This window comes from Phyllopteryx taeniolatus, chromosome 4 (assembly GCF_024500385.1).
Source record: "Phyllopteryx taeniolatus isolate TA_2022b chromosome 4, UOR_Ptae_1.2, whole genome shotgun sequence".
Lineage (NCBI taxonomy): Eukaryota > Metazoa > Chordata > Actinopteri > Syngnathiformes > Syngnathidae > Phyllopteryx > Phyllopteryx taeniolatus.
The window spans coordinates 26,740,127-26,764,587 of NC_084505.1; the positions used below are offsets into that span (position 1 = coordinate 26,740,127).

At 48.5% G+C, this 24,461-nt stretch overlaps 1 protein-coding gene across 4 annotated transcripts in view; it reads left to right on the forward strand.

The window, feature by feature from the left end:
- LOC133476942 (spectrin beta chain, non-erythrocytic 1-like) overlaps positions 1-24,461 on the forward strand; it is a 39,953-nt gene that overhangs the window by 6,837 nt on the left and 8,655 nt on the right. For 2 of the 4 annotated variants that reach the window (XM_061771011.1, XM_061771012.1), the window contains exons 3-25: positions 3,351-3,502; positions 3,595-3,768; positions 5,647-5,738; positions 5,815-5,895; positions 5,981-6,096; positions 6,943-7,055; positions 7,535-7,722; positions 7,855-7,972; positions 8,332-8,490; positions 8,565-8,867; positions 9,994-10,147; positions 10,224-11,094; positions 11,167-11,304; positions 11,382-12,138; positions 12,220-12,422; positions 12,487-12,577; positions 12,669-12,815; positions 12,921-13,184; positions 13,266-13,490; positions 13,555-13,644; positions 15,167-15,445; positions 18,900-19,030; positions 22,026-22,230. In XM_061771011.1, coding sequence (XP_061626995.1) covers positions 3,351-3,502; positions 3,595-3,768; positions 5,647-5,738; positions 5,815-5,895; positions 5,981-6,096; positions 6,943-7,055; positions 7,535-7,722; positions 7,855-7,972; positions 8,332-8,490; positions 8,565-8,867; positions 9,994-10,147; positions 10,224-11,094; positions 11,167-11,304; positions 11,382-12,138; positions 12,220-12,422; positions 12,487-12,577; positions 12,669-12,815; positions 12,921-13,184; positions 13,266-13,490; positions 13,555-13,644; positions 15,167-15,445; positions 18,900-19,030; positions 22,026-22,230 — 5,051 coding nt within the window. Of the gene's footprint in view, positions 1-2,896; positions 3,159-3,350; positions 3,503-3,594; positions 3,769-5,646; positions 5,739-5,814; positions 5,896-5,980; positions 6,097-6,942; positions 7,056-7,534; positions 7,723-7,854; positions 7,973-8,331; positions 8,491-8,564; positions 8,868-9,993; positions 10,148-10,223; positions 11,095-11,166; positions 11,305-11,381; positions 12,139-12,219; positions 12,423-12,486; positions 12,578-12,668; positions 12,816-12,920; positions 13,185-13,265; positions 13,491-13,554; positions 13,645-15,166; positions 15,446-18,899; positions 19,031-22,025; positions 22,231-24,461 lie in introns of those variants that run through there. The other 2 variants (XM_061771010.1, XM_061771013.1) reach the window with 2 other exon arrangements.

The window sequence follows — 24,461 nt, forward strand, 5'->3', positions numbered from 1 at the left end:
GTTATTTTAACTGTGTGCTTAGGGTCATTGTCTTGTTGGAAGGTGAACCTTCGGCCCAGTCTGAGGTCCTGAGCATTCTGGAGAAGATTTTCGTCCAGAACACTGTACTTGGCCGCATTCATCTTTCCTTCGTTTGCAACCGGTCGTCCTGTCCCTGCAGCTGAAAAACACCCCCACAGCATGATACTGCCGCCACCGTGCTTCACTGTTGGGACTGTATTGCACAGTGCCTAGTTTTCTACACACACGGCACTTAGAATTAAGGCCAACAGTTTCTATCTTGATCTCATCAAGATAATCACCAGAGAATTAAGACATCACCAGAGAATCTTATTTCTCACCATCTGGGAGTCCTTCAGGTGTTTTTTAGCAAACTCCATGCGGGTGTCACGTTTGGGGTTTGTCCGAAGGAGAGGAACGCAAGGCAAGAACATGGAGGACCCAAGTGCAGGGAAGCAGGGAGGCAACGCAGTAGTGCAGGAGTATATAAAAAATTATATTTAATTCCCAAAACAAAGGAAAACAAAGATCATGAAAAAGTCTAAATGTAACAATGAAACACTTGCGTAAACCCAAAACAAGAAACAAGACATTACTGGTGAAATAACTGAGCGACAACTGGCGACTATGACATGGCACAGACAGAGACAAAGACACCTGACAACGACATACTGCAAAGACATGTGACAACGACAATGAACCGACAAGAACTGAAAGAAACCAGGGAACTAAATACAAACAGATTGACGAGACAAAGAGGAACACCTGGACAGGACGAGTGGCTGGAGAGAGCTGATTGGTCGACACAAGGTAGACGAGAACAGGTGGGCACAACAACCAAATGAGCACACGACAAACATGGAACACAGGAAAACATGGAACAAAACTGAACACAACCCAAACCAAAACACAGACCATGACAGCGGGCTTCCATGGTTCTTGAACTGAGGAGAGGGGTTCCGGTCGTCCCAAACGTCTTCCATTTAAGGATTATGGAGGCCACTGTGCTCTTAAGAACCTTAAGTGCAGCAGAATTTTTTTTTTTGTAACCTTGGCCAGATCTGTGCCTTGCCACAATTCTGTCTCTGAGCTCTTCAGGCAGTTCCTTTGACCTTATGATTCTCCTTTGCTCTGACATGCACTGTGAGCTGTAAGGTCTTATATAGACAGGGGTGTGGCTTTCCTAATCAAGTCCAATCAGGAATTTTCGATGATTACAATTTTGATTTTGAATTCTTTTTTTTTTTTTTTTTTATTTCAGCAAAACGGATTGATCAAATAGTTGTTTTCTTCTGCCTTCCGAAGCTGCAGCTTTTGATTGGCTCTCTCTGATCTCGTGCCATTCTGCCGCTTTGTGATTGGATCTGTCGCTCTCTTTATTATTCTTTTTGATCGGCTCTCTCCCTCGTCACGTGCCATTCTGCCGCACGACTCAATCGGCTTCATAAGTCAGTCAGCTGTATGTTTGCAATAATGACGAGACCAGACATTCATGGGTTGGAAATAGAGTAAATAATTCACACAGACAAAAGGAAAATGCTCGAACATATTGGCGCAGTGCAAAGAGGGTTTGCTGGCAGTGAAGGTGCTGCCGACGGCGAAACAGTCGAAAATATGAGGGCACATATTTACAGGTACGAAGACTACTAGTTATAGGCTAGCGGTAACTGCAAGCACTCACATACGTAAAAATGGGGAAGAAGTGCCAAACTTTTGTGTAGGACCGCACGGTTATGGCCAAAATAATAATAATAATAATCATTGAATCATCAATCAAATAATTTTGATCAAGAGTGTAATCACTCATTATCATTATTTATCACAGTTATACTTCATGTTAGGTAAAAATATTTTATTGTACTCCTTTTCAGCAAATATGTAACAGTTTTCAGTGCAAAATACATCTTTAAATAAGAATAAATTATAGATAATAATAATTAAAAATAAGAAATTACCCCAAGAAATTCTACTTTAGCAATAACTATGCCATTACAAAGTGCAATCACAAATTGCAACTTCATGGACGCAAATACAATTTATGGAGAAAACGTAATAACATTAGGCTGTAAGCACCGACTTTTCAGTCGAACAGTCAAGGACGCTACGTCTCCGTTGTTCTGCGTGACCGTTGGTCAGTCGTGCACGGTCACAAACTGCAAAGAACCTGACGGCTGTGATTTCCCTCTCGATTGACTCGCGGCGCTTTTTACTGAGGTCAAGCCAGCTGAAAAGTCGAAGTCAAGGCAACCGCTACAACGATAGTTAAAGGGCCCATATTTTCTCTATTTCAACCTCCATAGAGTGACTCATGACTCATTTTGTCATACGAGTGTCCGGAAAAGGTCCCTCTGACATCTGCTTCTGTTTCAGCCAGTTTTGTATCCGCTTTGTCCATATTTGGCTCAGGCCGCCCCCTGTCCGCCGATTGGTTGCCTCCGTGTTTATTATGTGGACAGCGCTGGCTCGGGAGCGCAGAGGTAGGTGGAGGTCTTCGCTAGTGACATAGATAAGATCGAGAAATTCCAATGAGCTGATTTCAGGCCTCTTGGCAGAAAAATGTCTGGAACGCGTGGATGATTTTAATTCCTATTTCACATGTTTACTGAGGCACCATAGAGACAATATTACTGCCCAAATACTCGAAAAAGTTAGTTTGGCAAAATACGAGACCTTTAATATTTTGCATTACAGTACCACGCCGCCAAAGTGCTTTGAGGGCCAACTATATATGTGTATATAACCCTAACACTATATGTGTATGTATTGTATGGCCCTTGTTAAAGACTTTAAAAATGTATCTCAAAAGTTGGTTTATCGAAGCCAGGCTGAAGGACGGACACACATCACGCAGCGCTTCATGTGTGTGTGTGTACAGTAAGTTTGTTTCCTGTTTCCTGTTGTGTGGCTCACTCTGGAATGTGGAGCTACAGGGGAGGGAAATTACCTGATGACATCACCGATATGCTTTCATGTCATTGGTTGTCCCCACACACATGCAGACATGTTGATGGCGTGGTGGACCTTTGACCTTTCAGGAAGTGTACTACTTTGCCCGTCAAACGGGCGCACTAGCGTGGCGTGGCAGGGCGCTCTCGAAAAGGCGGCCGCCATGGAGGCGCTGAGCAAGCCGCTGGAGGGTCGCGTCCGAGTGCTGCAAGGTAACCAGAGGTCGCCTGGCACATTGCGTCCGCTCGCTGCCACTTTTATTTTAAAAGGAAAGGATATGAATCCACTCGATCAGGCACACGGGGAAAATGTGTGCTGGGGGACCTTGTGGCAATTCTCTCTTTCTCTTTACCTTTGTGTGTGTGTGTGTGTGTGTGTGTGTGTGTGTGTGTGCGCGTTCCCAGACGAGCGGGAAACTGTGCAGAAGAAGACGTTCACCAAGTGGGTGAACTCTCACCTCTCCCGAGTGTCATGCAGAATCTCAGACCTTTACACGGACTTGCGAGACGGACGAATGCTCATCCGACTTCTGGAAGTTCTGTCAGGGGAGAAGCTGGTAACACACAAACACACACACACACGACACACACACACACACACACACACTTACCGAGACGGTCTTTGAATGGATGCGTTGGTCCCGTTCAGCCCAAGCCCACCAAAGGCCGAATGCGGATCCACTGCCTGGAGAACGTGGACAAGGCTCTACAGTTCCTCAAGGAGCAGCGCGTCCATCTGGAGAATATGGGCTCGCACGACATCGTGGACGGGAACCACCGGCTGACGCTGGGCCTCATCTGGACCATCATCCTACGATTTCAGGTCACATGATGTATTTTTTTTCGCTTTTGTCAAAACCGCACTGCGGTCGCATGTCTTGGCCATTTGGGTGAAGAGGGGGCGGAGCTGTCGACCTATCACCACCTGGTGGTGAGTTGGCTCCGACGGCGGGGGAAGATACAGGTCCGACCTGGTAGACCCGAACGTATTGTGAGGGTCTGCTGGCAACTTCTGGAAGCGCCCCCTGTCAGAAGGACATCTCCATCTCCAGCAGATCTTCGCCCACGCCCAACGGGACACTGGGGACATTTGAAACCGAGTGGACCATGTTCCGTGCTTCCGTTGAGCCATCCGACCGGAGCCCTGGCCGTAAGGTGGCCGGTGCCTGCCGTGGCGGCAAATTCCAAACCATCCATCCGTCTATTTTCTACCGCTTATCCGGGTCGGGTCGCGGGGGCAGTAGCTTTAACAGGGACGCCCAGACTTCCCTCTCCCCAGCCACTTCATCTAGCTCTTCCGGGGGGATCCCGAGGCGTTCCCAGGCCAGCCGAAGGACATAGTCTCTCCAGCGTGTCCTGGGTCATCCCCGGGGTCTCCTCCCGGTGGGACGTGCCCGGAACACCTCACCGGGAAGGCGTCCGGGAGGCATCCGAATCAGATGCCCCAGTCACCTCATCTGGCTCCTCTCGATGTGGAGGAGCAGCGACTGTACTCTGAGAGCCTCCCAGATGAGCGAGCTTCTCACCCTATCTCTAAGGGCGAGCCCGGACACCCTGCGGAGGAAACTCATTTCGGCCGCTCGTATCCGGGATCTTGTTCTTTCGGTCACGACCCACAGCTCGTGACCATAGGTGAGGGTAGGAACGTAGATCGACCGGTAAATCGAGAGCTTCACCTTTCGGCTTAGCTCCTTCTTTACCACAACGGCCCGATACAAAGTCTGCATCACTGCAGACGCTGCACCGATCCGCCTGTCGATCTCCCGTTCCGTTCTTCCCTCACACGTGAACAAGACCCCAAGATACTTGAACTCCTCCACTTGGGCCAGGATCTCATCCCCGACCCGCAGAGGGCACGACACCCTTTTCCGACTGAGGACCATGGTCTCAGATTTGGAGGTACTGATTCTCATCCCAACCGCTTCACACTCGGCTGCGAACTGCTCCAGTGAGAGTTGGAGATCTTGGCTTGATGAAGCCAACAGAACCACACCATCTGCAAAAAGCAGAGATGCAATACTGAGGCCACCAAAGCGGACCCCCGTCTACGCCTCGGCTGCGCCTTGAAATTCTGTCCATAAAAGTTATGAACAGAATCGGTGACCACGGGCAGCCTTGGCGGAGTCCAACCCTCACCGGGAACGAGTCCGACTTACTGCCTCTCCAGCACCCCTGAATAGACCTTACTAGGGAGGCTGAGGAGTGTGATCCCCCTGTAGTTGGAACACACACTCCGGTCCCCCTTCTTAAAAAGGGGGACCAAAAAAACATTTTATTTAAAAACAGGTTTTTGCACTAAACAGTATTGTACTGTACAAAAACACAAAGTAATATTTGTTCTTCACATAACCTGCAAACACAGAAAACAAGAGCACAAAGCATGACTGTACCTAATGTTTTGGCCTTCCTTGTTCTTTTTCTGTGGTGTTTATTGGCGGTTTGGCAAAGCAGCTTCATGGTGCATTGGCGCCAGCAGCTGGTATTGTCCTTCCACTGCGAGGAAACCAGTGTGAATTGATGGTGGCCGGATGTTGTGACGTGTGCGGCCGCCATCTAGCGGCCGAGGTCTGAAGCGCACTCGTGTTTCAAATTTTCACTCGTATCTCAAGACAAAGAAATTGATCTAGTGACGGCTCGTATCTCAAAAACTCATAAGTCGATGTGGTCATATCTGCAATTTTGTAATCGTGTGTCCTTTCAGATTCAAGACATCAGCGTGGAGACCGAAGACAACAAAGAGAAGAAGTCTGCCAAAGATGCTTTGTTGCTTTGGTGTCAGATGAAGACAGCCGGGTGATTATTGATCCCGTTGATGATTAATTAGTAGGATTATCCATGATACGACAACACGTTGCCTTCTTGTTTTCAGCTATTCTAACGTCAACATCCACAACTTCACCACAAGCTGGAGAGACGGGATGGCCTTAAACGCACTAATACACAAACACAGGTGACCTTCATCATCATCGTCATTACAGCATTGTCGTCGTCAACGTGGCGTCCTTTGTGTTAATAAGTCCGTTTGTGTGTTCCAGGCCCGATCTGATCGATTTTGACAAGCTGAAGAAGTCCAACGTTCACCACAACCTGCAGAATGCTTTCAACATGGCTGAACAACACCTGGGCCTCACGCAGCTGCTCGACCCCGAGGGTGACCCTACCCTTTTCCCACAATGCTCACCTATCCCTAACCCCTGTTTAACAATCCTCTTTACAACCTAAACCTGAACCAATCTTAATTAGACATTGCAATTTCTGGAGAAATTGCGTGTGAATGAAATAATATGAAACAATGTGGAATTATGTAGACTGATTTTGAATACTAGTGAATAATATGAAATGATGGTGAATGAGATGAACATGACGACGGAATTATTTTAATTAGTGAAGAAATGTGGAAACTGGAGGTGAATATGTACAAATTTGGAATGTAGGGCTTTTATGTTGAATATTTTAGAAATCTGGGGAATGGGAATAGATGGCTTGAATGAGCTGAACATGTTCAATTTGGATTGGTTTGAATCGGTCAGAAAATGTCGGCGGGTAGAATGTAGAATAGGTTTAAAAATGGGAATTTTGTTGGATTGCGGACATTTTGGGAGTGTTGCAAATATTTCCCAAGGTGAATTGTATGAGCTGAACATTTTTGATTTGGAATGGGAACAACGTGAAACGATTTTGTTGAATTTCTCATTGGAAATGAATGCGGATTTTTGTGGGAGGGAAAATGTGGTGTTGCGGGAAATGTGGAAATATCTGGAATGAGAAAAATAATGTCCTCTGGGGTGTTGAGTATTTGGAATATATTGAAGTTGGAACAGTTTGAATCGGATGAAACAATGTGGAAGTATTTAGACCCCCAAAAAGTGAGGGAATAAAAAAGTAGGCATAAAGTGTGAATACAATTCAACCTAAACGAACCTAAACGCGTCGATCATTGATTTGGTGGGCCTGGTTTAAAGGTGACCTTGTCCCAGTGATGTGTTTTTTTTTCTAGACGTCAGTGTGGATCATCCGGACGAGAAGTCGGTCATTACATACGTGGTGACCTTCTACCACTACTTCTCCAAGATGAAGGCGCTCAAGGTGGAGGGCAAGCGAATCGGGAAGGTCAGCTCAAAAGCCGCCCGAAATATGGACTACCCACATTTTTGTTTCATCTCACAATCTGAGAACTTCTTTCTTGTCCACACGTTCATTGAGCGTAAAAAGCGGGACCAACCTGTAACTGGCCAACAGTGGAACCCCTGTGATTCGCAGCCCTGCAATTGAGGCCCCCCTAAAGACATTTGTAATTGTCTATAGATGGTATAGTAAAGCAATACCTTTGTCTAAATGAAGCTCCCCAACTCACTTCAACATCATTCCTCAGCACCAAGATCCCATGAGATGGCACCAAAGTAACACTTTTAATGCTTTAGCCTGAGCACGAAAAGAATATTGATTAAATGCTTGAGCGGCTTTCCATACCCGTACGTCTCTTCTATGCTACTTTCTTGCTGTCTTCAAAGGGAATTTCACCTTTAACCGATGTTCGGTTTAGAGCCGTAAACAGGATGTCAAGTGACGCCAGGTTTCTCGCCCTGCAGGTTCTGGATCATGCCGTGGAGACGGAGAAGATGGTGGACAAATATGAGTCTTTGGCGTCCGACCTGCTGGAATGGATTGAGCAGACCATCGTCATCCTCAACAACAGGAAGTTCGCCAAGTTGCTGGCGGGTGTCCAGCAGCAGCTGCAGGCCTTCAACACCTACAGGACTGTGGAGAAACCCCCGAAGTCAGCAACCTTTACCATTCTGACTCCTATGCTACCCCGCCCCCTCCAACCTGACTCCACCTCGAGCTGTTGTTGCACTACTCAAACATCTGACCTTCTGGTTGATGCAGTTTTTCTGTAATTGCTGTTCAGGTTCACGGAAAAGGGGAACCTGGAGGTTCTTCTCTTCACCATCCAGAGCAAGATGAGAGCCAACAACCAGAAGGTCTACACACCTCGAGAGGGAAAGCTCATCTCGGATATCAACAAGGTCAGCGGCAGCTTCACTCTGAGTACACTCTGAGACGGAACTTTGATTGACTCTGTTTTTAAATATGGGCAGTATTGTGGTCATGTGGTCAGCATGTCTGTCTCACCAAAATCCTGTGTGGAGATTGCATGCTCTCCCTGTGCTCGCACTGGTTTTCTCCGGGTAGGATTAGGGCTTGCTCCCACGTTACAAAAACATGCAAGTTAGCTTCATTGAAGACTCCTGCAATTAGCTGGCGACCAGTTCGGGGTGTACCCCACTTCTCAAGCATGCCATTTCTGCGACCATTTTTCACCCTTGTCACATCCTTTGGAGTAAGTCCTTTGTCTGGAGCTTGTCTGAAGTTTTTCCCCTTACAGGCGTGGGAGCGTCTGGAGAAGGCAGAGCACGAGAGAGAGGTAGCTCTGCGGACGGAGCTGATTCGTCAGGAGAAGCTGGAACAGCTAGCCAGACGCTTGGATCGCAAGGCGGCCATGAGGGAGACCTGGCTTTGTGAGAACCAAAGACTGGTCTCTCAGGTGGGAGGAACAAGGACGTGGCCGCTTGCAGGCATCTATTGACACTTCCTGAATCCCACTCTTTTTGTGTCCAGGACAACTTCGGCTTTGACCTTCAGGCCGTGGAGGCGGCCACTAAGAAGCACGAGGCCATCGAGACGGACATCGCGGCGTACGAGGAGCGCGTGCAGGCTCTGGTCGTGGTGACCAAAGAACTGGAAGTGGAGCGGTACCACGACATCAAACGCATCTTGGCCAGGACGGACAACGTAGTCCATCTGTGGGAGTACCTGCTGGAGCTGCTCAAGGCCCGCCGGCAGCGACTGGAGATGAACCTGGGCCTGCAAAGAGTCTTCCAGGAGATGCTCCATATAATGGACTGGATGGATGAGATGAAGGTTTGTTATATCCTTCTGATAAAGCCTGGCCCTGGGCTGGATGACTGCTTGGTGTTGGGGCTGACCTCTCATGGCCCGGGGCTGCTCCTTGGGTTCCCCGCCCCCTTATCGTTCCCTTGTCGGGTGCCCCTATCCGCCCTCCTTTCCAACAAACAAGGGACACTCTCCCACCCTCGGGCTGGGCGGGGACTGGCTGCATCGCGGGCCCTGTCGGTTGGGGGGGGCGTCTGGCTCTCCTGGGGGTGGAGGGGTGCGGGGCGTGTCTGGCGGTGGGTGGGGTGGTTGGCTGGGGGGTGGCATTGGGTCCCTGTGGCCCCCGCTGGGTGGCCGGTTGTCGGGGCGCCTCGGTGGGGCCGGCAGACCGCCCCGGTTCCCTCGGTGTGGGACGTGTCCCGTCCGCCGGGCTACTCTCGGGTGGACCCCTGGGCTCGATCCCGCCCCTCGATTGATTGGGTGGGGTCCTCAGCCGCCGCGGTGCGGCCACAGCAACTACAGGACACTTGTGTCAGTCTTTATGCATGAAAAACGGTATCAATTCACTTGCATGTATCGGCAGACACACACCCCTTACTGCAACAAATAACTCTAACTCTAACATAACTGAATATGCAAATCACTTGTGTATCCCCTTACTTATACTCTCGTCCTTTACACTTTTATAAATTACGTAATTAATGCCACTGCACTTCAGTTGTACAGCCCAGTTCACGACCCTGGTCCTGCATGCTTCTTCTCCTGTCCTTGTCCTGTTCTATCTTGTCCTGTCCTTCCCTCACAGGGTGTAGCGCTACAGCCCCATGCAACACTCATATTTAACGTTTCATTGTTGTAGATTTACTTCACTCATCCTGTTTACAATTAGGGCTTTGTCTTTTGTCTTTGTTTCTTTCTCCCTTCTAGAAACTTTGTTCTGTTCGACTGATCAAGTCTGATTCTCAATAAACCTAAATTATAATACCACAACGGAAGCTTCAAAACTCCACTGTGACACAGTAAAACTGTTCCGGCATTAAAGGGATGCAGATTTTCCATTCTGCTTGACCTAACAGCCGAACAGGACAAAAAAAAAAAAAAAAAGGATAAAGCCTGGCCAAAATTTCAGACATTTCTCCTGTTTACTTTCCAGATGCTTCTTCTGTCTCAAGATTACGGCAAGCATCTGTTGGGAGTGGAAGACCTTCTGCAGAAACATGCCTTAGTGGAGGCGGACATTGCCATCCAGGCCGACAGGGTGAAGATGGTCAGCGTCAGCGCCCACAAATTCTCCAACAGCAACAACGGTGAGAAGGTTTGGTTGGAAACAGGAAGTAGAAGTGAAAAGGTTTAGCTTGTCATCACTCTGTCTTGTCTGTGAAGGCTCCAAGCCTTGTGACCCTCAGGTCATCGAGGACCGGGTGGCCCATCTCGACTTTTGTTACAATGAGTTGGCTCAACTGGCCGCCGAGCGCCGGGCCCGCCTGGACGAATCTCGTCGTCTCTGGAAGTTCTTCTGGGAGATGGCTGAGGAGGAGGGCTGGATCCGGGAAAAGGAGCAGATCCTGTCGTCGGCAGAGTACTGCAAAGACCTGACAGGCGTCTTGCGTCTGCTCGGCAAGCAGCGAGCCCTGGAGGATGAGATGAGCGGTCGCAGGGGACACCTCCAGAAAACTGTCGCAGAGGGTCAGAACATGGTCCAGGAAGACCACTTCGGCACTGCAAAGATCCAAGAGCGCATTGGTGATCTCCAAGCTCAGTGGGCATCGCTGGAGCAGCTGGCGGTCCTCAGGAAGAAGAAACTGCAAGAAGCTCTGGCTCTGCACCAGTTTCAGGCCGACGCAGACGATGTGGACGCCTGGACACTGGATGCTCTTCGCGTGGCCTCCAGCGGAGACATGGGCCATGATGAGTTCTCCATTCAGGCTTTAGTCAGAACGCATAAAGACGCTGCAACGGAGGTGGCCAGCTACCGCCCTGTCATAGACATGCTGCATGAACAGGCCTCCACCTTGCCCAGAGAGGGGGCGGAGTCAGATGAGTTGTGGGGGCGTCTGGCAGGCATTGAGGAACGCTTCAGGGAGGTTTCAGAGCTCACCAAGCTGAGGAAGCAGTCACTGCAGGACACTGTGTCGCTCTATAAGATCGTTAGTGAGGTCGCAGCCTGCGAGGTTTGGATAGACGAGAAAGAACAGTGGTTGAACAGCATGGAGATCCCTGACAAACTGGAAGACCTGGAGGTGGTGCAACACAGGTAAGACCACCGGGTGCTCATCTAGACCGTGTCCATTCCAGCTGGTGTCAAAGCATTTTGTGTCCTTGGCAGGTTTGAAAGTCTGGAGCCAGAGATGAATAGTCAGGCCTCCCGTGTCGCGGTGGTCAATCAGATCGCTCGTCAGTTGCTTCACAATGCTCATCCTGGTGAGAAGGACATCAGGACCCAGCAGGACAAACTTAACAACAGGTACAAACATGGTAACGTTTCTCCTAGATGCAGCTAGAATAAGATTAGCCCATTCCAAGGCTCTCTTCTGCCACCAGGTGGAGCCAGTTCCGTGATCTGGTGGACCAAAAGAAGGAAACCCTGAGCTCTGCGCTGGGTGTGCAGAACTACCACCTGGATTGTAACGAGACCAAGTCCTGGATAAAAGAGAAGACCAAAGTGATCGAATCCACCCAAGACCTGGGCAATGACCTGGCAGGGGTCATGGCCTTGCAGCGTAAAGTGAGCGGCATGGAGCGAGACCTGGCCGCCATCGAGCAGAAACTCAGAGACCTACGAGGAGAAGCCCTGCGGTTGGCTGACGAGCATCCCGACCAGTGTGACGCCATCACGGGCCGCCTGGCCGAGATTGGCGCCGTCTGGGAGGAACTGAAGAACAGTTTGAAGAATCGTGAGGAGTCTCTGGGCGAGGCCCGCAAGCTGCAGCAGTTTTTGCGAGAGCTAGATGACTTCCAGTCTTGGCTCTCCCGCACCCAGACGGCCATCGCCTCTGAGGACATGCCCAACACGCTGGCCGAGGCAGAGAAGCTCATGGGCCAACACCAGGGCATCCGCAATGAGATCCAGAACTACGAAGAAGACTATCAGAAGATGCGGGACATGGGCGAGATGGTGACACGGGGTCAAACAGATCCTCAGTACATGTTCCTGCGACAGAGGCTGCAAGGGCTAGATGTCGGCTGGAACGAGCTCCACAAAATGTGGGAGAACCGCCACAAACTGCTCTCCCAGTCCCACGTGTACCAGATGTTCCTCAGGGATGGCAAGCAGGTCGAAGCCTTCCTTAACAACCAGGTGAGAACCTTATCGCAGCAGCTGGCTAAGAACATCAAAGTGGTGATTGAAAACACGCCCTCAATCTCAAATGTTCTGCAGAAGTACATCCTGGCCCACACCGAGATGCCCGCCACCCTGGACAGGGCAGAGGCCGCCATCAGGAAGCAGGAAGACTTCATGACCACCATGGATGCCAACGAGGACAAGATCAACAGTGTGATGGAGACTGGCAGGAGTCTGGCCAGTCACGGGAAGGTCAATGGCGAACGCATTCTGGAGAGAGTTGCCTCCATCGATGACAGGTGAGCCTAGCTTGACAGTACGATCTTTCAGACTGAACGACTCAACTTCAACTTGGTGCTTCAGGCATAAGAAGAACAGGGAGGCTGCAGTGGAGCTTCTGATCAAACTGAAGGACAACCGAGAGCTGCAGAAGTTCCTGCAGGACTGCCAGGAGGTTAGTCCGTGTGACCTCCGACACCTTGCCACATTGTACCGACGTTGACCTTGTTGTGTATGTGAGATTCACAATCTTGTTCCCTTCAAAGCTGACATTGTGGATCAACGAGAAGATGCTGACGGCCCAGGACATGACATATGACGAGGCCCGGAACCTGCACAGCAACTGGCTCAAGCACCAGGCCTTCATGGCCGAACTGCAGTCCAACAAGGAATGGCTGGAGAAGATCCAGAAGGTACCGACAAGTTTCTTCTCAGATAGAATGAGATGACATTTCATACTGTAGATGGTCATTCAAAAATGACAAATGGCGGCTCATGGCTTTCAACCTTCACGTTAGGACGGCATGCTGCTGGTGTCGGAGAAGGCGGAGACTGAGGCGGTGGTGACAGAGAAGCTGACTGGGCTGCACAGGATGTGGGCGGACCTGGAGTGCAACACGCAGACCAAAGCTCAGTGTCTGTTCGACGCCAACAAGGCGGAGCTGTTCATGCAAAGTTGCGCCGACCTGAATGAGTGGCTGGGCGGGCTGGAGGGTCAGATCCAGTCTGACGACTTCGGGAAAGACCTAACGTCTGTCAACATCCTGCTGAAGAAACAACAGGTACTAGTACCGATAACGCCACCGCCTGGGGAACGACTTTGATGCCACCGTTGCCGCTCACTTGCCACGGCATCCGTGCAGATGCTGGAGAAACAGGTGGAGGTCCGCCAACGTGAGGTGGTAGAGCTGGAGACTCATGTCAAGGCTCTCGGTCAGGAGGTGACGGATACCGATCAGGCGGACGGACGGCGGCAGCTTGTGGAGAGGAAGTTTCACGAGCTGCTGGAGCCGTTGCGTCGCCGCAAGGACTTCCTGGTGGCGTCTAAAGAAGTTCATCAGTTTAACCGCGACGTGGAGGACGAGATCGTAAGTCTTCGGTGTGACCTCGTGAGGATGAACCTGATCTTCATCACTTCTCTCTGTCCTCCAGCTTTGGGTCAAAGAGAGGATGTCGCTCGCCTTGTCCAATGACCACGGACACAACCTGCAGAGCGTCCAGCTGCTCATCAAGAAGAACCAGGTGAAGATCGTGGGGTCATGTGAGGGTCTGATCCAGAGAAGGGAGGCATGAGTCATGTGACCTCTGACTCGACTCAGACTGTCCCAGTCCATTTATTTTCCACTGCTTTATGCATAGCATTGGTCATAATGTGTTTGTGACCTGGTACCTGTACCTGCCCACTTCATGGTTGGTACCCACCAGCTCAACTCAAATGTGTGTGATGCTGTGTGGCGAGAGCCAATTGGCCTTGAGAATATACTGCATCACACACAACATCCTGCCGTTATTGACAAGAAGTATGGAGGAAAAACATTTCAAGAGAAAAGGCGCTGCGGGATCGATGCCTTTGGTGGTTCTGCCTCAGGACCTGGCCCGGTCAGTCAGAGCAGAGTATTACTTTCTGAAAAAGAAACACAAGTGAAGAGAAGCCTTTTTCACAAAGGTAGGTGGTCAGAAAAGCTGGGAGAAAGCTTGGTAAAAAAAGGCAGTTGTTCTCCGATTGTATGGGGTTGATCGGCTCTGGTGATCAGGAGGCTGTCACGATATGAAGCTTCCCTTGTTGTGGCTACACTTGTACCACAACAAGGTGCAATAGTGGACTTTGATTGTTTCAGTTCATCGCGTTTTCGTTAAAGAAAGACTGCCGGTTTGTCCATAAGTGCTGTGTGTTTTGTTACAAGATGGCGTTTGAGATACTAAAGTTTCATCATGCGTTACTCAGCACATGGCCACAAACCACACACTGTGCTCCAGGTAAAACCACATTTAATATCGTTAGTCTTTTCAATGGCATGTGCCAATTGCTACTGCCAGTGTCGGCCCTCCCAGAGTAGCCACTGTTAGCACCTGTGCTCTGCTCATTGTTGTTCAAATATTGTCCCTCTATCACTCCCTTGATCCATACCTTTCTTTGCAGACTGAAACCTAATAGTTAATTTGAACTCTTCACTGTTTTTTTTTGCGATTAAACCTCTTGCATGTACAACCTGCTACTGCGTCCAGTTTTTTCAAATGTTATGCACGGCGGCTTGGACTAAGGAACCAGGACGAGCAGGGAGCTATCATCAAACTCTTTATTTCAAAACAAATGATTGCTGTTGGCCATAATCGCTCCAAAACAAAATTAAACTAGTAGAAACTCTCAGCCGTCAACCGTCAACCTTGTCTCCAACGTAGACACGACCCGGATACCTTCATGGCCTTCCAGACAATTGGAAATTGAAACTCATGTAGACTCTGCTCAACACAAATGCAGGGTTGTGAGAATGTTCATTGATTATTTCACGTACCACCAGAGGGGCCCCACGTACCGCCACACTTGGAGCTTCACTGGCCTAACCCAAGTCATGACTTGACTTGACTTGCTTGGAATTTTGTGGGGACTCCTCTTGACTCGCTTGATTTTTTTAATTTTTTTAATTTTTTATGCCAAACTAGCTTGGGACTTACTTGAAAGTTGAAGGTTAATAAGACTTGACATTTACTTTGACTTCCTCCCACCTCTGGAATGCACTCATGTGACCTGCCGTGTCCTTTGTAGACACTCCAGAAGGAGATCCGAGGCCACCGGCCACGCATCGACGACATCCTGGAGCGCAGTCGCAGGCTCCTGAAAGACGGCGACTTGGGCGCCGACACCACCGGACGGCGGGTGTCTGACCTTCAGCTTCTGTGGCGACAGCTGACAGGGGAGGCGGAGCTACGCCACGGCCGTCTGGAGGAGGCCCACAAGGCGCAGCAGTTCTACTTTGATGCCGCCGAGGCTGAAGCCTGGATGAGCGAGCAGGAGCTCTACATGATGTCGGAGGAGAAAGCCAAGGTGGGCGTTAGCTTCAATAATATCTAGGGTACCTGGATAAGTGCCATATGATTGAATATTTTTGTGTCGTGCATAAATTGATGACCCAAATATGACACAGACAGACGATTGGAGGTGACGATCTGATCTTTTTACTGAACCCAGGCGATTTAGACATGGTCACAAATATTTCTTAGAGGTTGCTTCTATTCTTGGTAGCTCGTGGTCGATCAAAACAATGAGAGGATATTCTCTTAAAAGGAAGCTCACTGAGTAAATGTTACACAACAGGGCGAATGAAATGAACTTAACTCGCTGGTGGGGGTTCACCTTAGAGCATTCTACCGTAGATTCCCCACTTTTCTGGTCAATGACCCCAAATCAAACTTATGTTCTATGGGTATTAATTCATGGTCACCAATATTTTTTAGAAGCCGCTCCCATTCTTAGAAGCTTGTGGACAATTAAAACAATGAGAAGATATCCCCTTAAAAGGAAGCTCACTGAGTAAATGTGTTTTTGTACAGTGAGCGAGGTCAATCTGACCTGGCTTTATCAAAAGGGTCCATCCATCCGTTTTCTTCAGCATATCTGAGGTTGTGTCGCGGGGACAGCAGCTTAAGCAGGGAAGCGCAGACTTGGCTCTCCCGAGGCACTTCGTGCAGCTCTTCCGGGGGGATCCCGAGGTGTTCCCAGGCCAGCCTGGAAACAGCGTGTGCTCGGTCGTCCCCGGAGTCTCCTCCCGGTGGGACATGCTTCACCAGGGAGTCCTCCAGGAAGCATCCTAACCAGATGCCCCAGCCACCTGATCTAACTCCTCTCAATGCGGAGGAGCAGCGGCTCTACTCTGAGCCTCTCCCGGATGACCGAGCTTCTCACCCTATCTCTGAGGGAGAGCCCGGACACCCTGTGGAGGAAACTCATTTTGGGCGCTTGTGTCCGGGATCTTGTTCTTTCGGTCACGACCCACAGCTCTTGACCATAGGTGAGGTTAGGAACGTAGATCGACCGGTAAACCGAGAGCTTTGCCTTTCGGCTTAGCTCCTCCTTCACCCCAACGGACCGATACAAAGTCCGCATCACTACAGACGCTGCACGATCCGCCTGTCGATCTCCCGTTCCATTCTTCCCTCACTCGTGAACCAAGACACCAAGATATTTGAACTCCTCCACTTGGGGCAGGATCTCATCCCCGACCTGGAGAGGGCACGCCACCCTTTTCCGACTTGAGAACCATGGTCTCAGATTTGGAGGTGCTGATTTTCATCCCAACCGCTTCACACTCTGTTTTGCGAACTGCTCCAGTGAGAGTTGGAGATCACGGCTTGATGAAGCCAACAGAACCACATCATCTGCAAAGAGCAGAGATGCAATACTGAGGCCATCAAACTGGACCCCCTCTGCGCCTTGGCTGCGCCTAGAAATTTTGTCCATAAAAGTTATGATCAGAATCAGTGACAAAGGGGAACCTCGGCTGAGTCCAACCCTCACCAGAAACGAATCCGACTTACTGCCAGTAATCCGGACCAAGCTCTGACACAGGGATCGAACAGCCCGTATCACGGGGTTCGGTACCCCATACTCCTGAAGCACCCCTCACAGGACACAAAACATGTAGACTGGTTGGGCAAACTCCCATTCACCCTCGTGGACCCTCCTGAGTGTGTATCGCTGGTCCACTGTTCCGCGACAAGGAGGAAAACCACACTCCTCCTCCTCCTGAATCCGAGATTTGACTTCACGACAGACTCTCCTCTCCAGATACCCAGGATAGACCTTACCAGGGAGGCTGAGGAGTATTATCCCCATGTAGTTGGAACACACGCTCCGGTCCCCCTTCTTAAAAAGGGGGACCACCACCCCAGTCTGCCAATCCAGAGGTACTGTCCCCGATGTCCATGCGATGTTGCAGAGGCGTGTCAACTAAGACAGCCCCACAACATCCAGAGCCTTTAGGAAATCCGGGCAAATCTCATCCAGCCCACTGGGCCTTGCCACCGAGGAGCTTTTTAACCACTTCAGTGACCTCAACCCTGGAGATCGGAGAGTCCACCTCAGAGATCCCAGACTCTGCTTCCTCACGGGAAGGCATGACTGTGGAATTGAGTCGGTACTTTCCCCACCGACTCACGTCTCGAGTCGAGGTCAGCAGCGCCACATCCAATACTATAAACTCCCTCTGACAGGGGATTCTACCAGACGTTCCCAGGAGACCCACACAACACGTTTGGGTCTGCCACGTCGGACCAGTATCTTCCCCCGCCATCGGAGCCAACACACCACCAGGTGGTGATCAGTTGACAGCTCCGCTCCTCTGTTCACCCAAGTGTCCAAGACGTGCGGCCGCAAATCCGATGACACGACCACAAAGTTGATCATCGACCTGCGGCCTCCTGGTGCAAAGTGCAGGTATGGACATCCTTAGGCTTGAACATGGTTTTCGTTATGGACAATCCGTGATGAGCACAGAAGTCCAATAACAGAACACCGCTCGGGTTCTGATCGGGGGGGGGGGCCCTTCCTCCCAATCACGCCCTTCCAGGTTTCACTGCCTTTGCCCACGTGAGCATTGAAGTCCCCCAGCAGAACGATGGAGTCCCCAGCGGGAGCGTTCTCCAGCACCCCCTCCAAGGACTCCAAAAAGAGTGGGTACTCTGAACTGCTCTGTGTGTGTGTGTTTGTGTGTGTGTGTGTGTTTGTGTGTATATATATATACAGGTACATGACAATAAATTTGAATTGTGTCAAAAGCTGAATTTAGTAAGCTAGTTCAATTCCAAAAGTGGAACTCAGAGTGAAATTTCTTTTTTTCCATATATGTGACCCCACAGCACAAAACCATTAAGAAATCGCACCGACATATTTTGAGCGACATACATTTTCTGAAAAGGCATTGAAAATACTTTCCAATGATAGATTATAGTATAGATTGTAGTGACTGGGTAACATTTGGTGAAGAGATGCCCATTGAAAGATCGGAAGCGGGGTTTCAGCGATAGCCTAGAAAGAAGGTGGTTTTGTTTACACCACGAGGGACTCTATTACGGCCTCTTGTTGGTTCATACGTTTAATGACATACATTTGAATTAAATCCGTGCCTGCAGTGTGCTGGAAGGTCACATACAGTATACTGTATGTATAATTTCGACGATTATAGCTTACAGCAAATGAAAACCCCAAAATTCACCATCTCTCGAAACTCGAATATTACGTGACAAACAATCAAGAAACAATGAAAATAATTTTAAATGTAGAAAGTAGGCAGCAATTTCCCCTTGTAAAAGGTATTTTCCCAAGTTTTGATTGAATCTGTATCGTGTATGAGTACGGAAATAAATGGACAAGTCACATAAGCGACACTGTACCAAAATGAATCCACAATCGTATCCATTTTCCATCAGTGAGAGCGGTCGCTCGGTGCCAAGCGGGCGTAATATGGCGAGGGGCGTGACCTCTGTGGGCGTGTGTGTTTCAGGACGAGCAGAGCTCCGTCAGCATGCTGACGAAACATCAGATCGTGGAGCAGGCTGTGGAGGACTACGCCGAGGCCGTGCACCTGCTCTCCAAGACCAGTCGTGGACTCGTGGACGCCGGCCACCCAGAGAGGTTAGCGTTAGTCTGTTAGCCAGCAACGTTTAAGTTCAAGCCTCATGCCCTCCGAGGCCATTAGAAAAAATAAAAATCTCCTTTTTTGGGGGGCATTTGCCAGTCATTTAGGCGGTGTGTGACAAGAAATTTTGTTTTCAGTGGATTTTTTAAAAATCTAGTGTCTTTTCCTCTTACGTGTCTTTTATACTCTGTCGACACATTTTTCACCCACTGGACTAGGACGCCACGATATTTTTTTAAACCTGTGATATGTATTGCGATGTGAAATAAGTCAATAGTGTGCATTATACATAGGTATATGGGCAATTGGAAAAAACTTTCACATTTTATAAATGTATGCCGCCATCTAGTGGTTATGAAAAAGCTGTACACTTTGATTCCACAATGCCACCGCCATCTAGAGGTTATGAGAAAGGTGTATACTTTCATCCTAATATGCCACCGCCACCGAGTGGTTCTAAAAAAAGGTGTAGCCGACACTTTCATTCCAATATGACGGGTATGTATGACTGCATATACAGTGGGTACGGAAAGTATTCAGACCCCCTTCAATTTTTCACTCCTTGTTATATTGCACCCATTTGCTAAAATCCTTTAAGTTCATTTTTTTCCTCATTAAAGTACACACAGCACCCTATATTGACAGAAAAACAATGGAATTGTTGACATTTTCATTTCGCCCGCTTATATCCGGGATCTTGTTCTTTCGGTCACGACCCACAGCTCGTGACCATAGGTGAGGGTAGGAACGTAGATCGACCGGTAAATTGAGAGCTTTGCCTTAGCTCCTTCTTTACCACAACGGATCGATACAAAGTCCGCATCACTGCAGACGCTGCACCGATCCGCCTGTCGATATCCCGTTCCATTCTTCCCTCACTCGTGAACAAGATCCCAAGGTACTTGAACTCTTCCAGTTGGGGCAGGATCTCATTCCTGGCCTGGAGAGGCCATGCAACCCTTTTCCGACTGAGGACCATTCTGTCCATAAAAGTTATGAACAGAATCGGTGACAAAGGGCAGCCTTGGCGGAGTCCAACCCTCACAAGAAACGAGTCCGACTTACTGCCGGATATGCGGACCAAAATCTGACTCCGGTCGTACAGGGACCGAACAGCCCGTATCAGGGGGTTCGGTACCCCATACTCCCGAAGCACCCCCCACAGGACCCTCCAAGGGACACGGTCAAATGCCTTCCCCAAGTCCACAAAACACATGTAGACTGGTGGGGCGAACTCCCATGCACCCTCGAGGACCCTGCCGAGGGTGTAGAGCTTGACTTGCTTGACCGTTTAATTTGAATCCCATTAAAATAAAATTAAATGTGTTTTGCCTGATCCTTCATGTTTTCTTTAAAGAATTGTACCCATCTTACAAATTCTGCCTGGGTAATCAAACATGAGCACAAATGGGTGTTTTCTCATTTACTAAATAAAAGTAGTGCTGTGAATTTCAAAATAAGCGCAAGTAAATTTCAATAAATATTACGTGTTCAAATAAAGTGCTTAACTTCAGAATAATTATTTGAAAAAAAACTAACAAAATACAGATAATACTTCATATTTTGATCATATGATAGAAAATCACGCATTGTAAAAATGCAGTATACATGGGTAGAAGGGTTTTCCAGACTTTTGAGGTCAACATTGGGGGTGCGTATTATACATGGGTGCGCAATATACACGAGAAATTACGGTCGTTCAAAGTTCCAGTCTAGTCAAGTCACTTTATTAAAAGTCCCTTGAAGGGCAATTTGATTTGCAGCGGACACATTCAGACAACAGAAGATATAGATGATAAAACATACAAGATGTGACCAGCCAAAGTACAGTAATAAAGTGTATAACAGATGACAATAAATAGTTCCGAGTGCAAAGTATAAAATAGTAAAATTGATACACAACCATAAAATGATGGTAAAAAGCCAAAAGTTCAAATGCAAACTGTAGCAACGGAGACTGGAGATCACCTCCTTTTCTTTGCGACATTTAATGCCTGGATGGAGAGCGGTACAAAGGAGTACTTAAGTCTGTTTTTAGTAGCTGGGGCACGGCTAGACGGACACAAGAAGGAAGCAATTTGTATTCCGAGTTGAGAGGATGAGTAGCATCCATCCAGATAGACTTGGCACTTTTAAGCACCTGGATGTTAACAATGTCATCCAAAGATCTAAATTTCACCCCAGCGACCTTAGATACCCTCGCACAATACTCCCTCAGGAGTTCTTATTCTTGTCGCGTCAGAACCGCGACACGCCCCCTTTCAACTGTGCGCCTCTGTTCTACATACAGCCACATGAGCCTTTAAGTGAATCTGATAAAACGTAAGCTTACTGTAGATTGAAGATACATTTCCTCTCCAACCCTCCTCCAACTGCTTGTCATGGGAATACTTTTTCCGGTTCGCCTGCGTGCTGCCCTCGCTGGCGGAAAGTAATCCACCTACAGTCTGGCGGATTACTTTCACTTTTGCTTGTCACTACATGAAGTAGTCTGTGGAGCAGCAAAATGTCTGGTCAACAAGGCGACACAGTCCGTGTGAGGGTCTGAGAGTACGGAAAATGCGCTGGCCCTGGCTGCCCAAGTTGTGGATTAATATAGCAGATAGCCGTGCGTCGTTAGCCTCCGCTAGTGCGATGGGCTCACCTGGGAGGGCGAGGAACGAGGGGAGCGGCGCAAAGTGAAAGTCCATCTTCGTCGCCAATGTTGTGTCCAATAACATGAGCACAACAACTGTGTGCCGACGGTCCTTTATTCCAACTCGCTACCATTGCGCGCATTCCATAACATGCCTTTTGCAACAGCGCCGTAACACCTGTAGTGTAGTGTGTACTTTGCGTTAGCCACTCTGGAACACAGCAGCACATGCGAAAGCCAGCGAATACGCCTTTGTGCCACAAAGGTGTTCAAGCCCGACTTTCTACGTCTGAGGAGGACGCCCAGGCTAACAAGGGTGAATTAAGTCCTTTCGCACTTTTTTGTGTATTTGACAGCGAGCGCATCAGCACGCGTCAATCTCAGGTGGACAAGTTGTACGCAAGCCTGAAGGATCTGTCCGAGGAGAGGCAGGCCAAACTGGACGAGAGACTCCGCCTCTTCCTCCTCAACCGGGAAGTTGATGACGTGGAACAGTGGATGGCCGAGAGGGAGGTGGTAGCCGGGTCTCACGAGCTGGGTCAGGACTACGAACACATCATGGTACGACAAAAAAAAAAAGCACAAACCCTGCTGCTCGCGTTGCGCTATTGCACATACACTACTCCTGAAAAGTTGAACTTTCAGGATGAAGCTAAAATGCTCCATAACAGTGATTCTCAAAGTGTGGTACGTCAAAGAATCATTGAATTAAATACAAATAAAATTGCCAACATTTTTTGACTCGGGTAATAGAGCGGTCGTCTCCCAACCCGAAGTCTTGTGGTTTCGATCCTTCGCCCCTGTGACCGTGCCGAAGTGTCCTTGAGCAAGATACCGGACGCCCGGTCATCAGAATTTGCCACAAAAGCACCTAGAGTGCCTAGAAGGTGGAAAAGTGCTCTCCAAGTAAAAGCCCATTTACAACATTTATACATGAACTCAAATCCAACATATCAATCAGAATGAAGCTTTTTGCTACGCAAGCCTGTTTCAACCTTTTTTGGGTTTTTAAATCCAGTACCGTACATTTTTTTAATTTTCATGTAAATTTTTTTTTTACTTTAAAGTGAAGTACTTTTTTAAGTTCTGTTTCATTTAACATTCATTCATTCATTCATCTTCTGTTCCGCTTCTCCTCACGTGGGTCGCCGGCGTGCTGGAGCCTATCCCAGCTATCTCCCGGCGAGAGGCGGGGTACACCCTGATCCGGTCGCCAGCCAATCGCAGGGCACATAGAAACAAACAAGCATTCGCACTCACATTCACACGTGACGGCGACTTAGACTGGTTCAATTAACCAACCGTGCATGTTTTCGGGATGTGGGAGGAAACCCACGCATGCAAAACTCCACACAGGCGAGACCGGGATTTGATTTCGGTTGCCGTTTCATGTAACAGTTAGGTAAAATACATAATTGTTTAATCTTTACTGGTTTGTTTGTACAAAATGATTGGAGGCACAATTTCTATTTAACTTTGAGTTGCAATACATTTTTAATCGAATGATTTAAGTACCATATTCAAGTTAATGTTCCAACTGTCCATAATGTTATTGTGGCTTACATTAAATATAATGTTTAGCAATAAAAGCTCTTTCGGCGGCACGGTGAAAAAACTGGTGAGCACATCTGCCTCACAGTTCTGAGGACCGGGTTCAATCCCCGCTCCCGCCTGTGTGGAGTTTGCATGTTTTCCGCGTGCCAGCGTGGATTTTCTCCGGGCACTCCGCTTTCCTCCCACATCCCAAAAACATGCGTGGTAGGTTGATTAAGGACTCTAAATTGCCCGTAGGTGTGAATGGCTGTTTGTTTCTATGTGCCCTGTGATTGGCTAGCGACCAGTTCAGGGTGCACCCCGCATCTCGCCCGAAGATAGCTGGGATAGGCTCCGGCACGTCCGCGACCCGAGTAAGGATAAGCGGTACAGGAAATGGATAGATGGAAAAGCTCTTTCTCGCTTTTGATGAACACCAGGGCTGCACCTATCGAATATTTTTGGAACCGAGTCTTCTTCCGATTAATCAAATAATCGACTAAAAATTTTAAACGTATTTCTACGGGGGGGTTGGTGCGTGCATCCTCAGTGGAGAAATAATCCCTCCGGAGCTTTGAGGCAGAGATTTTGCATCTACCTAATTATTCCATTTATTTGATGAATCGTTTCAACCTGAGTCAGACCTCGCTGAGTCCAGGCTTCCCTGCTCCTTAGAACTAAGGGAGTCCTGACCGGCTCTCCTTTTAAAGGCGTAAAGCTCCCCGTCGTTCCTGCGTATTACACAGTGAACCGTAACCGGCGACGGACCTATTAGTTTCACCACTTGACAAACCCTAACTTGAACACGTAGCCTTAATACGCTACTGCATTTGAATGTTGGCTTTGATGGTGGGACTTGGAGAGCGAGGTATTCTTTCAGGTGCTACTTGGTGACAGATGTTTGAGACCCACTTATCGATAACCTTTACAAGTGAACTTAATTTGACATTCTTTCAACTTTAGAATGTTTATTTGAAATATGATTTAGTTCTCGATTTGCAGTTTTTAATCACCATTCCAAATACAGCAGTATACATTGAGCCATTAAAATGTAAAGGCATATACAAACAGCAACATCGTCAACAAGGTGAAGAAAATCAAATCAAACAAAAAACAAACAATTTTATTTATAATAGTCGTAAGTATGCAGTAAGAATAATTAAACAATCAACGTGGTTGTATTAATGGATCAGAAATAAGTGGGCACTACTACCATGACTTAGAATTTGTTCACCAAATGAACTGAAAAAAGTGAACTT